The 15473-nt window shown below is 40.1% G+C and overlaps 2 protein-coding genes across 3 annotated transcripts; both read right to left on the minus strand.

The window, feature by feature from the left end:
• Positions 1 to 763: 763 nt before the first annotated feature.
• Positions 764 to 7139, minus strand: bsdc1 (BSD domain containing 1). 2 transcript variants are annotated; one of them, XM_058091306.1, is made up of 11 exons: positions 6908 to 7139; positions 6314 to 6368; positions 6012 to 6128; positions 5572 to 5739; positions 5319 to 5373; positions 4095 to 4210; positions 3921 to 3989; positions 3140 to 3218; positions 2600 to 3061; positions 2379 to 2482; positions 764 to 1702 (listed from the first exon to the last, which is right to left on the minus strand). In XM_058091306.1, the coding sequence occupies exons 1-11, from the start codon at positions 6916 to 6918 to the stop codon at positions 1673 to 1675; spliced, it is 1266 nt and encodes a 421-aa protein (XP_057947289.1). In that variant the 5' UTR covers positions 6919 to 7139; the 3' UTR covers positions 764 to 1672. The 2 variants fall into 2 exon arrangements, with proteins under 2 accessions (XP_057947289.1, XP_057947288.1); XM_058091305.1 differs by having other exon boundaries at positions 764 to 1705.
• Positions 7140 to 11327: 4188 nt separating this feature from the next.
• On the minus strand, positions 11328 to 12183 carry olig4 (oligodendrocyte transcription factor 4). The gene has a single exon (XM_058090751.1). The coding sequence runs from the start codon at positions 12096 to 12098 to the stop codon at positions 11328 to 11330; it is 771 nt and encodes a 256-aa protein (XP_057946734.1). The 5' UTR covers positions 12099 to 12183.
• Positions 12184 to 15473: the final 3290 nt, after the last annotated feature.

Here is a 15473-nt window from a genome sequence, read left to right on the forward strand (position 1 = left end):
TTTGACAGGACCTACCAAATTGGATCAGCAGCGACCTCACGTGTCTGACTGTGGGTACCGCAGGTATATTTATACAAAAAGTCTACAATCCAACCATTTTAACTTAAATGTCATAAATTGTCTTAATTAAGGTCTTTAAATTAATTATTTTTACATTTATTTAAAAAAAACGCATAAACTTCAGTGTCGCTTTTAAATGTTTAGATTTTTTTAGGACGTTACAAGAACTACAAAACGGAACCTACGTACGTAGCCTCCTTGTGCATCCCGGTCTGAATTTATCAAGCACAACCAGCTCGTGAGATGTGCGTACACCGCCAGCCTCCGAGTGGATTTGAGACAACAAACTTAATCTTCACGATATAGCATAGCTTTTTGGCACGGACACAATAATTCAAAAGCTTATTAGTAAATGCAAACATTTCTTATTTTGCATTTCCTACGCACTGGTGATTGTTCTTTTTAAGGTATTTTACAAGAGTATAACGTAGTAGTTTATCATAAGAACTGAATAATTAAATTAACAGCCTTAGCTGTCAAAAGGTAATTTAGGGAGAAGGAAATTTTGCATTACGTTGAAGCACATGTTTAAAATATGGAACATTTCTGCTGAGCTGCGTGGGGCATGGAATACTTCCTGTACACTACATCTCTTTCACTATAATTAAAGATACCAAACAGCCCACTAACTACAATGTTTCTTAAGTTGTGTCCGGTTGTTGGTCTTTTTAAAGCAAATTTTATTCAAGAAAAGGAAACCCAATACGCCATGTAATGTTTAATGGCAAAAGTGACCTCAGAAGTATTCATGTGACAGACAAAATTGTGCAGAAAAGCTCAGTGAGTCTGACAGATGTACAAGGCTGTTTAGACATGCAACCAAACATAAAAACTCAAGTTGTTTTGCATGTTATTGCAAACATGCAATCCAAAGCAGATAATAATTTTCTATAAATATTACATCTAGATTTATTTTTCAGATAACAGATAATCATTGCATGGGGCATGCTCCCATTTTTATTCCACAAGCCACCTGAGAAACTAAAATGATTTGTGAGCGTGACTGCTGCTATGTTATCATATTTACCAGACAGATGAATAAGACAGTGTTTGAAGTACAAAAACATAGCCTGCAACAAGATACTGTATTCTAATTCATCAAATGACAACAGATGCCTATGCTACAAAAAAAGATCCTTGATTAGACCTTTTTTTTGGAGAATTTGCTTATAATAAGCCAGAGTGAAGAAGGTGGGCATAGGTCAACTGCAGCACATTGACATTATTTTTGTATGCAACAAACATACATGATCGTATTATACTGTAAAGAAAAAAAAGAGGCAACGGTTGCTCCCTTGTTGAGATGAGACCTCCTCCTGACTACGACCTGCACTAATGGTGTGATAAACTCTCCCAGTCTGAAGTTCCTCAACGAAATAGGGCCCGGGACATTTTCTCACTTTGAGGCGCTAAACTGACAGCTGAAGGCCTTATTTGTATCGCCTTGTTCTTCCTGTCGCTCTCTTTACAACAGGTTTGCCAAACTAGCTGGAAAATCTCCAACTGACAATCATGACAAGGTGACTGTGTGGACAAAATATGTTAAGCATGGTTCATCGGACGAGAACAAGCTTGTATGGCGGGGGGATCGTGGTTGGTGCTGCAGAAGCTCTCATTCCCAGTTCTCCCAGTCTTCTTCCAACTGCTTGAAAAAAGGAAACCAAGGCTGGTAAAATTGCCCAAATATTTAGACTGCCTGATCAGAGAAAGGCCAGCACCTGGATTGAACTAAGGAAATAGTCAGGGTGCAACAATACTCGCTCGGTATACACGTTTTTCTGAAAAGGTATTAATGACAGTTGAAAGACAAGTTATATGTGGTAGTGGTCACTCAGCCTCATGTTACATTGATAAAACATTAGATTAGATTACTTTCACACTACATATAATCAGCCATGGCATGCACTTTGGGGTAAATTTTGCCCATCAGCAACAATCCTCACTCTTTTCTGCCTGTTCTGAGACAGAAAAATAGCTAGCATGTGGGAGCTAACAATGCACATGATGAGACACACCTATTTTGACAATAAAGCCCTAAAAACCCTCTAAAAAAATCAACAATGTTTTATTTTCATAACTGTCCTGTATATAAACCAAGCTACAGCGACATTGTTATTGTAGCAGCGAACACGAAGAACTATTTTTCTAGCATAGTGACACAGGACCTCAGCTAGTCTGGGGTGTCTTTTATAGTTTATTTTAGGTAGGTGGAAAAAGTTTCTATCACTGCTAACAATTCTTCACTGTTTGTGGTGCTATCTCCTGTAGTAATGTCTTCTAAACTATCTTTGGAGTTAAGATGGAAAGAAAACACCAACCTCTCCAGATGCTTCAATTTTAGACAGTGCCAGCTGCACTTCTTCTTCTGTCATGTCCAGATCAAAGTCTTTCTCCCAGTCCTCGCTCACATCAGTGCTGGAGCCTGGAGGACAAAGTTATCTCAGTCTACAACTTTGTGTCACGTAAACTCAGTACTTAGCAAACATAAGTGAATGCTAGCATGTCACAGCTAAGTACAAATGAAGTTACTGCATTGTACCTTTCTTGCCATTATTAGAAGGTGTTGACTTCCCACTGTCAGAGTTGAGCTCAAACACTCTCAGGTCTTGTGGAGCCTCCTCCTTTGTAGCCTCCATTTTTGGGGTCCTTGCTGACACCCCATCCACAATGACCTCTTGCGGGTTTCCAACTTCCACTTGGGCATCAGGAGCCACGACACTCTGCGCAGGCTGTTGGAGTTTTTTCGTCTTGTCTGCAACATCGTCCACAGTGACCTCTGTCAGCTTCTTTGCCAGTATTGGCACCACGGACTCTGGCCGCACTTCCACCTGCGTTGGCAGGCTGACACTGTCGCTGCTAACTGAGGGTGTGGTGTCACGCTCCTCGCTCGGAGACAGCATGGGAGTAAGGTGCGTGGTTGTTGCAGAGGCCTGGGTTGAGCCATTGTCCAATGGGGGCTTGAGGTTGAGACGAGATGATGACGTGGTGCCGAGAAAGTCATCTGAAAGAAAAAGGTAACAATATTATTAAAGTGAGGAAGTACAGTTTCAAAATATATTTGCATTTGTTGCTAGTATACCCTCCTCCTCCCAGTCAAGCGTCTCGGTGTGGGAAGTCTGTTCTGCCCTCTGCTTCAGCGCCACTCGCCGTGCCTCCTCCTAACACCAAAAAAGAAACAATACATTTTGGGGAGTTTCCAAAATGAGTGGAACATGTAAAATTATATTTTGTAGATCAAATGTTCTTGTAAGCTGCACGGCGTCCGAGTGGTTAGTACACAGGCTACATAGCTAGGAGACCCGAGTTCGATTCCACACTCGGCCATCTCTGTGTGGAGTTTGGGTTTTCTCCGGGTACTCCAGTTTCCTCCCACATTCCAAAAACATGCTAGGTTAATTGGCAACTCCAAATTGTCCATAGGTATGAATGTGAGTGTGAATGGTTGTTTGTCTATATGTGCCCTGTGATTGGCTGGTGACCAGTCCAGGGTGTACCCCGCCTCTCGCCCGAAGACATCTAGGATAGGCTCCCCCACGACCCTTGTGAGGATAAGCGGTAGAAAATGAATGAATGTTTTTCTTCTGTTGGCAGATTATTTACTTGTATGTATTTTTTACCAAAGTCATAAATATTCCTGTCCTTGGTTTCATATATTCAATCTTGCTTAAATGTCAGTAGTTTTTGCATCATCTGTAAGTGCGTGATCTCCTTTATAGCAAAGCTCAGAGTAAATGCAGAGAAAACGTTATTTAGAACCGCCATATTCAAACTAGACAGCAGGGGGCGCCAAACGTCCAAAAAGAAACAGCAATGCCAGGCCACTGGACCGCAAGTGTTGCTCAGGTTAGCTCTCTGCTTACCTGATCTAGCTGGAAGACTTTGTAGAAGTACCTCTGCCAGAACTCCGTATGGGTCACGGCTGCTGGGACCTTTGGAAAATATCCCAAAACAAAGATGGAAAATATCCCAAAACAAAGATTGAATCTTTTAGTTGAAAAGCAAACTAAAAGGAAGTATCACAACAGTAAGCATACCATTTTGGTGTAAAGTGCTCGTATTGAGGGACTGCTGACCAAAAGCTCAGAAATTTGTCCTTTCTTATCCTCCATACTGAATGTTGCCAGCCAGTTGTCAAATTGCTCTGGGGGGCCTGGGGGGGAGTCACATAGTCAAAGACCATATGACAAAACTTTGCAGTATCGTAAACATGTAGCACATTTGTCAAGTCCTATACGGAGAACAATATCAAGGCAATCATGCAATAAAATGTGATTAATGAAGTTAAAGTTTTCTGTAGAAATTCATATAATACCGCCATGGCCAAAAACGCGGCACTCCTATAATACTACACCATTTCTCCCCTAAAACTGCAGTGTTTATTTATTTTGTTTGCATGGGACCACAGGATAAGCAGTGGAAAAACAGGCCATAGAATTCCAAAAATGGACTGGACAAAATTATAGGCACACTCAACTTATAATTGGGTAGTGCACTCTTTGGAAAAATCTAACTTGAGAGTCCTACATCCATTTTGGCCCACTCTTGTTTTGCCAACCACTCTGAGTCCTTCAGATTTGAAGGGTGCCTTTTCCCAACTGCTATTTTGAGATATCTTGATGGGATTTAGATCCTGGCCACATGAGCACTTCCCAAAGCTTTGTCTTAAGACATTTCTGGGTACTTTGGGTCATTGCACTGCTGTTAAGACCCATGACCTCTGACAGAGACCCGGTTTTCAGACAGCAGGCTCTACATTGCACCCCTGATATCAAACCCTCTGATAATTCTATGCCTTTTTTTCTTTTCCCCATGCTCAGTGTGGTACACAGACATACAACACAAAGACAGAGTCACCTTTTCCCCATTTTAACTGGCTTCTTGTGTGTTTTATAATTTGCCAGCAAATGCTACTTGCTACAGGTGAGTTAACAATTATTTCTTACAATTTTGATAAGTTGCTGATAATTTTGTACAGAGCATTTTTTGAGTTCTGTATGGAATGATCAAATATGGCCTTTTTCCTGTTTTTGTGTTATTCCACTGCAAACAACCAACACTTTTGTAATTGCTACCATTTTCTGCAAGAAGCACAGGAGTGCCAAAGAATGTTTGACTGGCTTGAAGGTGTTTTAGTCAATGCTGGAACAGGATAGGCCCTTCCTGTCATGTTTAGAAGGATTAAATAAGTGGTTATGTTGAATAAAATTACTTTTCACTTTGTCAATATAGTGCCTGAAAATAACTCAACATTAACTTACCATCGGGCTCATTGCAGTATGTGGCTGGGTCAGCCTGCAGACTGTAGAGACGTGCCTGTAAGGAAAACAACATGGGCTTAATATGGGTTGTACTGATTTCCTTTCGACACACAACACAACTGAATTTACTTCTATTGTAAATGTATTGTGTCAATATTTTTCTAAGCATGTAGTTTTTGCAACAAGGACAAAGACTGGTGGTTGAACATTGTAAAGATGACATTGTTGTTTCCAGACAAGGATCAATGCCTACCTTTGAGCTGTCATATACTTCTGTAGTTCCTGCTGGTGTCGCCACCAATGTGATAACATCACAGTCGATGGTTTTATCAGGGGGTGGAGCAAGTGTGTCTGTTATGACTCCTAAGAAACTAGAGAGGCTCTTTTTCACCTTTTCTGTGGTCTCTGATGAGCCTTCCACCTAAAAAAAAAATTGTTTTGTGAATCACGCTTTTTTTGTTAAGTCCAAACACTATCCTCTCCAAAATGTCACTCTCATGGACCAAAACAATAATGTCAATAATGGAAAGCTAACATTAATAACATCCTGGGGGCACATTTGCAAGGTACCTGAGAAATACTATTATTTACCAACATTGCGGTTCTCAGTTTTTAGTTGTTTTTAGCATTCCTACCTGACAATAGCATTTGTCTTGTATGTTTTTGCAATGACAAATAAAATGGACAACTTACCGCAAGCTTGTTTTTGACAGCAGTGGCTGTGGCCACAATTGAACAGGCCGTGTCATGCTGAACCACAGTGGAGAACTCCGTCAAGTCTCGTTTGATAAATTCTAAGGCCTCAGATGACTGGAAAGAAAAGGTAATGATTACATTACTGTCACCCTGGAATATTATAGCCATTATGCTGTAAAGTAGACAGTTGACAGTTGAATCGAATTCTACATCTGCTTTGGTGTATATATACATAAACGAGTCAAAGTAAACAGGACTATGAATATGAATATTCTACATGGTGTTAATGTATTTATTACCTTGTCTTTGACGGCCTGGAAGCTTTGTTGAAGCCAGCCTCCCCACCAGCCTTCTCTGTCGTCATACACATATTAAATAGACGTTAACTACTTTAAAAGGCCCAGCAAGTGATTTACATGCTACTAGAACCACCATTTCGGCAACAAAGTCTTCAAATGATACAACATCTCATAAATAAATGTACATAGGATTGCTAATAGCTGGAGATCATATCATGACAGGTTAGGGTACTCGTAAGCCAAACGCTTCTCACTATCGAATTCGGATTTGACACAATATGAAAACAATTCGACTGCTTAAAAATATATGCCAGCTAGGAGCATTGTATATGATTAGGGTTCATTGTTCGATTTGTGAATAAATTTCGCTAGAGAATATATGTATCCTCGCTAAGCTAAAGCTAGCATGGCTACATTTTTGTAAACAAATGCACTTCCTGAACCCATCCGGGTTATGGTGCAGCACGATAGTCTGAACATTTCAATTTCCCCAAATACTAATAAAGACGCAACCATAACTATTACCATTAAATATCCATACTTATTAGTGAAATCAACTTTAAAAGTAAAAATACTCTGCGAGTTTACGCTCACCCTTCAGCCATCTTCAGATGATGACATCATCAGTGTTTACTGAACTCTCACCCCCAACTATGTTGAAAGAATACACATGTGACAAAAAAATTAAAAATACGTTGTTTGACAGAGTCACACGGTTAGATTGTACAAAGGGAGGACACTGTACAATACAAAACGATTGTTGTTTGTTTTAAACTTCTCGTGTTATATGTATGCCGCTGACGTCATATTACGGTGTCTACGGTAGCCGCAGAAGACCAAACTAGGCAGTAACGCTAACGACGTAGTATTTTTGCATACTACTCTGGTCAAATCTGATCTCCTGAGATGGTTTTAGGTTAGGGGTGGGTCAACTGCACCTTAATCCGGCCCACCAGTTCCAAATTCCGTTTTCATTTCACATGAAAACTGTAGCTGGCAACATGAATTGCAGTGCTATTGTGGCACACTTGATTGCCAAAATAGTCACATGCAATTTGTAGCTTGTATAAAAAAACAGTCCAAACAACACAAAATGTCAACACACATGACGCACAAGGTAACCTACCTACTGGGCATACAAATATCTATATGCAATACATTTTGCCAGGTTTGTTGCATTTTAACTATGTTGAAGAGGTTAATATACTCTTGCAATCCAATGTTTAATTGTTCATGCTTCATATTTTTGTTGCAGCAGAACATGGCGCATTTCAAAACTATAATATAACAGAAAAACTTTTTTTTTTAAACAGCAAAAAACTTAAAAATTGGGAGTCATTTCAAGAGAATGAAGTCAAAATATTAAGAAAAAAAAGTTGTAATTTAACAAGAAATACCAGAATAATGTTATGATTTTATTATTTTATTTTAGTAGCATGGAGTTATATTATGAAAAACAAACCAAATAACAAAACAAGTTGTAGATATTGAATATACAGTATGTCAGTATGTCATATCAGCAGGAAGACTACAAAAAAGACATTTTAAATAGTTTTGAAATTTAGAAAAAAAATAGAAAAATAGAAATTGTGGAAAAAACAGCTGCAATATTATGACAATAAACTAAAAATATTAAAAGGAAAAAGGAGAAAGAAAGTCCACATTTTATGAGAATAATAATGTCATTTTAGTAGCATATAATTAAAACATTAAAGCTGTGATATTCTGAAATAAAAAATAAGGGCAGAAATAAAATAATTGGAAAATTGGGTTGAGGGAAAAATCATATTATTACATATTAATAAATTTGGTAACATATAGAAGGAGAGATTTACAATTTTCAGTTGCTACATACATCTAATTTATGCACGCAAGAGATTATGAAACCAAATAGCTAAATTCTGCCCAGACATTTGGCTAATTAGTGTCCACCAACACTAACTGAATTTTTTTTTAAACACACCAGCGCATATATGCGCGTGCATCTGTGCGTGTTGCACACCCAAATGCATAAGTGTCCTGACCCCCAGCAGCTGCGCTCTATACTCATTAGTATTCCGGGTGAGATGGGGGCAGTTGGCTTTAGTAAGCACAAAATAATAAAAGAACAGACAACAGACATGCTCTGGAAGTGTGTTGTCACTTAATTGAAGATTGCCTTCATCCAGACGTTACACCATGTGTGCATATGTCCTGCAATATGTCACCACTGTCCAGTCCCTCTTTCCCCTTAATTGGGTCTTGCGGTCTCCCAATTAACTCTGTCAATGCAGATTAAATGAGCCAAGTTAGACAAATGTCCCTCTATTGATCAGTATCTGAATCAGTTAATGTATCCTTCTGTCAACATAAGTTGTGTTTGACTGGTACAGTTTTAATGTGTGACATTATGTGTTGTTTTAGATAGGATTTAATGGAATTGAGTACTGTGTTGTATTTGAGAAAAAGCACTTTGCTGGTTTTGCACTTTTTTTTTGCACTTTACTCAGGAGATCAAGAGCCACAAAAGTGGGGGTGTCCAAAGTGACGCCATAGGCTATCCACAACCTGTGGCTCATTTGTCATTGGCCCAAGACACACTGGAGAAACTAAAAAAAACACACAAAAAAACAGCAAAAATTGTATAGACAGACAAAAAAGCAAACCAAGTACTAATAACCAATAATAATGCAAAGCTTTTACCACTTTTTTAAAGTGGACCTATTGTGCTCATTTTTCAATCCTTTGCATTGAATTGTGGTTTTCTATAGAGCAGCTACACACAATAACCAGCACAGAAAACATTATAAATCTTCCAGAATCTGCACCTATTCTAGTTGTATTTCCTTTGTGCTTTCCGCCAAAACGTTCTGTTTTAATTTTTTCCACCCACGGCCCGCCGGCACTCCACTGTGATTGGTCACAAGTGCTTCCAAAGTACTTGGGGTAGTGAGTGGGAAGCAGAGCCCGGTTGAGGGCAGAGAGTTTATCTGGCTTACAGCCACTTCCATATAAGGAAGTCTGCCCATCTGTGACATCACAAAGGGGCAGTTTTACCACGCCTTTTGAAAGCTAGCATGAAACGCCTTTTTTCAGGGCTCATTTCCAAATGCACAATTATCATTATCTGAAACTTTGACATTGTTTAAAACAAGAATACAACATTATAATTACATTTATTGGTCAGAAAGGTGGAAAAAGCATAATAGTTCCCCTTAAAAACCTTTTTACAGAATAAAAAAAATATATAGAAAATATCAAAGGGGGGTGGTGTAGGTCTTGATTTATGGTCGAGATTAGGGATCTTGGGTTCCAAAAAGTTAACTGGTACACTTCATAATACCAAGCCTGGTTAGCACTGCCATGTTCAAATGATCATAATGGTTCATGGATGACCTGCCCATATTGTATGATTTAAGAAGCATATCCATTTCACAACACACTCACACCCACAGACACTCTCACTCCAGACTGCTGAATGCCACACCGTGGGTTAACACCATCTGCTGCCGATCAGGAAACACCAGCTTTGCACAAGTCAATGTCTCAAATTATCTACCTAGACCAAAGGGAGGCCGGTCTCCACTAATCTCCACAATGTGTTCTGCTTCCCATTCCCACCTGTGCCCCCATAAAAGGGGGGCCTTGTGGGAGGACCCCAGGGCTCTGTGTCAGGGGACCAGGTGATGCAGCAATGTCTGTCCCCACGCCAGAAGCTGCACTGCTTGCTTTGGCTGGCAGCTGCCTCCCCCCACTGAGACATCCCACAGCTGACAATCCCCCAGCACTGACAGGGGCTCTTTACAGTGTCAATAGCCTCATATATTAGAGCTAACCGCCTTTGTGGTGAGTGAGGGTGTCAGGCTTTTTGGCCTGACAGCGCTTGTTACCATGATGAAATGTAGATTGAATTGAGGGGGTCTGTGTCTGAGGCACGAGAGCTCGGACTCCTCCGGTCTTTGTGTCCCACGCATGGCTATTGTTCACCCTCATTCAGGGCTCTCAGGAGAGGGAGGAGGGACAACAGAGAGGTGGGTGAGAAAGAGTTACATCTCTTCATTTCTCCCCTGATCTGCAACTCATCTGTCAGCCGTGGGAGGATAAGCATGTATTTTACACGCTTGATTTGTTGCTAAGTGAAGGCAAGTCATTGTTGTGTTGTTTGCCTAAATCATGTTGATGGTAATCAGTGTTTGCACTTTAGCTGATTAATCATTTGAACCCACTACATAAAGCAACTCTACTTAATGAAATATATTTTTACATTTTCTACATAAAGCAACTTTCACGAATTTGCGTTTTGTACGATGATATCCAAGTCATAAGAGGCCGTGACAAATAGTTGGCTCACCGCTTCAGGACATTTTTTGCTTGTGTCAGAAAATAAAAGTGACGCGCCTTCCTGGCGCCTGTGTCGTCCTTTCATCCTCTACACCCTGTTGAGGTCAAGATGGATGGTCCCATGGTGTAAGAACACCACATTCATCCTCTGTGTTGTCGCACTGTGTCACCCTTCTGTCCCTCCTTTGCTCTTTAAGAGGTCACCGCCTTCAAAGTTGGCTAGTAACCAATGACAACATAAATTTATTAAAAAATATGTGACCTTTTTTAATCATGGTTTGTCACATTTATTAACTTCACGTGTTAAGTAGAATACATATAACTCACTATATCTGTTTAGGACAATATAATATATGTATGCTTAATGCTTGTTTTAGAAATAACAGAACTGTCAATCATAAGAATGAAGAAAAAGTCATCAGGTAAGAGTATAATAAAGAATTTAATTTAGGAAAATAGAACTCTTGTACAAAAAAAAACATACAAGATTTGTATCGTTTTTCCTCAATATGCATCATAAGATAAATTACAACATTGCTACTCTATCCCTTGTGCATTTAGAATATCCATCTTAAAGCAATGCAGAAGAGATTATTCATAAAAATAGCAGCAGTTTACATGGCAGAAAATACATATACATTATATACAATATAAGTTGTGACACCAGGCATCAGGTCCGAAGTCAATTTCACAGTTATTTGTTCATTGCCAGGCTATGCAATGAAGAGCTTGGTGCAGGCAAAGTTTGGCACAGGGAGCAGGGGCAAGGCATGCCTGGGAAGTGTCTGTAGGAGCTGGTCAGGTGGAGTGGGTCCTTCAGGAGACTCTGAACTGGAGCATGAAAACCAAGGAAGCTGGTTGATGGAGGCGAGTGTGGCGCTGGAGCTGCAGTAGTCGCTGGAGTAGGGGTGTGATGCTGGGTGGAGCCCACCAGTGAGTGCAGTGACTGGGCCAGAGGATGCAAGGGCAGGTGGGCAGGTGGTGCTGCAGGGGTGATGGTCGGGTGGGCGGCAGTGCGACTCTGGGCGGCAGCACTGGCTCCATACACGTCCCCGACCAGTTTCTTCATTTCCTCCAAAGAGCTGGACAGCATGAGGATATAGTTTCGGGCCAGCAGCAAGGTAGATATTTTTGACAGCTTGCGCACCGATGGGCCATGAGCGTAGGGCATGACCTCTCTCAAGCCATCCATGGCCTGGTTCAAATCATGCATCCTCTTCCTCTCCCGACTGTTCACTTTCAGTCTCAGGTCTTGCATCTCTTCCTTGCTGAGCTGAGATCTACTTTTGGTCTTTCCGCCTCCACTGCAGCAGTCCGTATTGCTCTGGTCACCTTCTCTGTGCGCTCTGTTGTCTTGGCAGTATGTCTGAAACATCTTGTTGGAGAAGAAGCTCCCAGCTGAGTCGTCCACCACTAGGTCTGGGGATGAGGAGCGACTGCAGGTGGACCCGGCATCAGAATCCATCTTGGTTGAAATGATGATGAAAAAAGGAAAAACAAAATATAACAAAAAAGCAGGCAAGTTTTCAGATGCTTGCCAGTCTTCTCAATTTTTATTTCTTCCTGCTGTAGTGCAGCCACAGTCTCACTTGACTTTTTTCAGTGTGACGACCAGTCTGTCTTAACTGTCACCCTCTGGGCAAAATGGGGTGTATTTATACCACCGCCACAACAAAGGAACAATAAGCTGCATAATGAGACACTTAGAGCCACAGCCAATTGCAGAGGGGACACATGTTCACCCCCCCCAACACACACAAGTTGTCCTGAAGCCCCTATTTTCACCTTCCGACACCCACACTTAACACCCCCACTAACACCACCATGCACAGATGAACACCAACACATTAAGCTCCATCACCACTTAGTTAAGTAGAATAGTTAAAACTTTCATTAAAATTAGTGATGATAGAATTCAATAATTTACATAAACTTATTTATTCAGTCTTATTATGGGTTTTTAACCAATTGGTTTCAGGGTGTCCAATAAAAAAGAAAAAAATCATAATTGTAATGGAGTGCTGTGTTACAAATGTATGTCACTATTGTCTAATGTGTATGTCGTATCTTTGAGACATTAAAATCCTGATAACTAAAATAATATACACCGCGGATAAGTGGTAAAGTTTTGCTTATGTGAGTATTTGTGCGGAAAGGTGTCTCTATCTTTCATCAGATTATGAAAATGGTTTGCGACTCCAAAAAGTTTAGATAATATACAGTAGTTGAATGAAATCCTACACACTGGAACAGTGGAACATTAGTTAGCATCATTACCCTGTTCCGGATGTTCCGACCGTAGCTGTAACGTATACACAAAACACATTTTTATACTTTTACAATTGTAGTTTTATATGGAGAAAACTATTTGAATGCATATAGATACATAGAGAGCAACACAGACACCACCTTCATGTTTTGCCATGAGTTAGAATTTGAATTCAATCGTGTTAATGCTTTTCTACTGATTCTACTGCCAAATGACCCAACAAAGAAACCAAAGACAGTGGCAAGTGCCAGCATTTGATAGAGAAAGTGAGAAACACTTTTGAATTCAAGAAGTAACTCATGGCAAAACATGAAGGTGGCGTCCTTCTTGATCCTTCCTCATTTTACATGCATTTAGAATTGTTTTATGCATGTAAAATTATAATTGTAAAGGTAGAAAAAAATATTTAGCTTGAACATTTTTGAGACTTGTTTGACTGTTAGTTAGCAAAAAATTAGCAAAAATCAGTTTCCTGTTTCCATGTATTAGCAAGCAAGGCCGCTAACAAGGATGTTTTATGATAAGAATACATTAAGAATACAGTTGGACTCACAAAGATATGCCTTTATTCGTCCCTCAGTGGGGAAATTTGTAAGTGTGTATTAATAACACAACAACACAACAATACATTTTTTAGGTTTACCAAAAACATGCTAACCACACGTTCCACTGTAGTTCTTATTGTGAATTAATCCTTTAGTCATTGAAATAGGAGAATCTTTACATTAAACAATACACATATTACTGTCCACATGTCTAATCTTTTGTTCACTCAGGTAAAAAATATTGTTTATACAGTATTATTCAAATGGTGTTTTTAAATTGTTATATCAGACAATGAAAAGAAAGGAAAAGTGAGAGTGTAGACCTACAATGAAGCACACAACCTTAGTGCCCTGCGCCATAGCACCAGATATATGATGCCTTGAAGGCCTTATTTACATATGGTTTCCATGCAACACTCGGAGAGGCATGAAGAACCATATGAGGTGCTTGAACATGTAAAAAGCAGCTTTAATGGCAGACTAGATCAAGACAAAGGGGGTCAGATAAATTTGCCTTGGCCCTTCAAACAGTCTGCGAAATTGCATCACTATCACAAGAAGGGGTCCTCCAAGTGAGGAGGAGGAGGTAGTTAAAAAGATACTAAGGAGAAGGCATGGCATTGTCTTCCCCTAATTCAACCATAAAGCTACTTGCACTCTCACTTCCACACTACTGTATGTTGCTTTTGGAGACCAGTATTGTATAACACCATTCATTCATTCATTCATTCATTCATTTTCTACCGCTTTTTCCTCACGTGCTGGAGCCTATCCCAGCTGTCTTCGGACGAGAGACGAGGAACACCCCGGACTGGTCGCCAGCCAATCACAGGGCACATATAGACAAACAAACATTCACACTCACATTCATACCTATGGACAATTTGGAGTCGCCAATTAACCTAGCATGTTTTTGGAATGTGGGAGGAAACCGGAGTACCCGGAGAAAACCCACGCATGCACGGGGAAAACATGCAAACTCCATACAGAGATGGCCGAGGGTGTATAACACCATTTCAGACGAAATCATTTCCATTTGTGATATCAAATATCCATCCATAAATCACATGTCAAGGCTGGAGTGATCCCAGTTTTCAGCTCAACTGCTTCCAGTTTATGCCAACTAAACCTCCATGGAGGCCGAACTAAATGGTTCATAAATGGTCCAGGATTTTAATCAAATATAGAATATCACGCTCTGCTCTTGGTATGGAAAAACAATTACTTTAAATGTACAAAGTATTCAGACAAAAATATGAAATTATTTGACAAATTGAGGAAATACTTTGACGTTGTTGTGGTCAGCAGTGTAAAGCCTTTATAGTGTGTAAACCCAACACAAGACATTCCTCTCTAAAATCCTGCCGCATCCTGATTGTTCCCAAAAACAACTGACCGCAAAATTAGAAAGTCTATATTTGTGTTGGTAAAGTGGTGACTTCATTGACTTGCACACTACGTAGTCGTCAGTGATGTAGTGTTAGATCCACTATACAGTGTGCCTCTCAAACACACGGAATTCAAGAGGCCCTGTGGACCCCCCACTAGAGCTCCATCAGGGGCCCCACAGGCCGCTTTACCCCTGCCAACATTTAGTGATATTATAATTGGAGAACCCTGAGCGACAACATTGGCCGTTTATTTGGAGCATATGGATTTTCCCATCGTTAGGCCCAGCGCCAACATGGCTGCTGGATTTCTTTTTGCTAATTGGGTCAGATCCTAATTAACTATGGCGGACACAATGGTCTGGATTGCATTCTTTACAGTCTTTTCAGACCTTTTCAATAGCTGGTTCTGTGGTGTAGTTTTCATTGTATTTTGCACACTTCAGTGTCAAAGCCTGTTATAATTTATTTAACTGCATATGAGGTTAGATTATTATTGTTCTATCCTGGCTTTTTCTGGTGATGAGGACATAAATTACGGCAAAAGTAGCACGCGCACTATTGATAGCGATTCGACAAAGTATTATGATTAACGTTTAAACTTTTTCCACTGAGGACCTCATATTGTAAAATTAACC

This window comes from Doryrhamphus excisus, chromosome 13 (assembly GCF_030265055.1).
Source record: "Doryrhamphus excisus isolate RoL2022-K1 chromosome 13, RoL_Dexc_1.0, whole genome shotgun sequence".
Lineage (NCBI taxonomy): Eukaryota > Metazoa > Chordata > Actinopteri > Syngnathiformes > Syngnathidae > Doryrhamphus > Doryrhamphus excisus.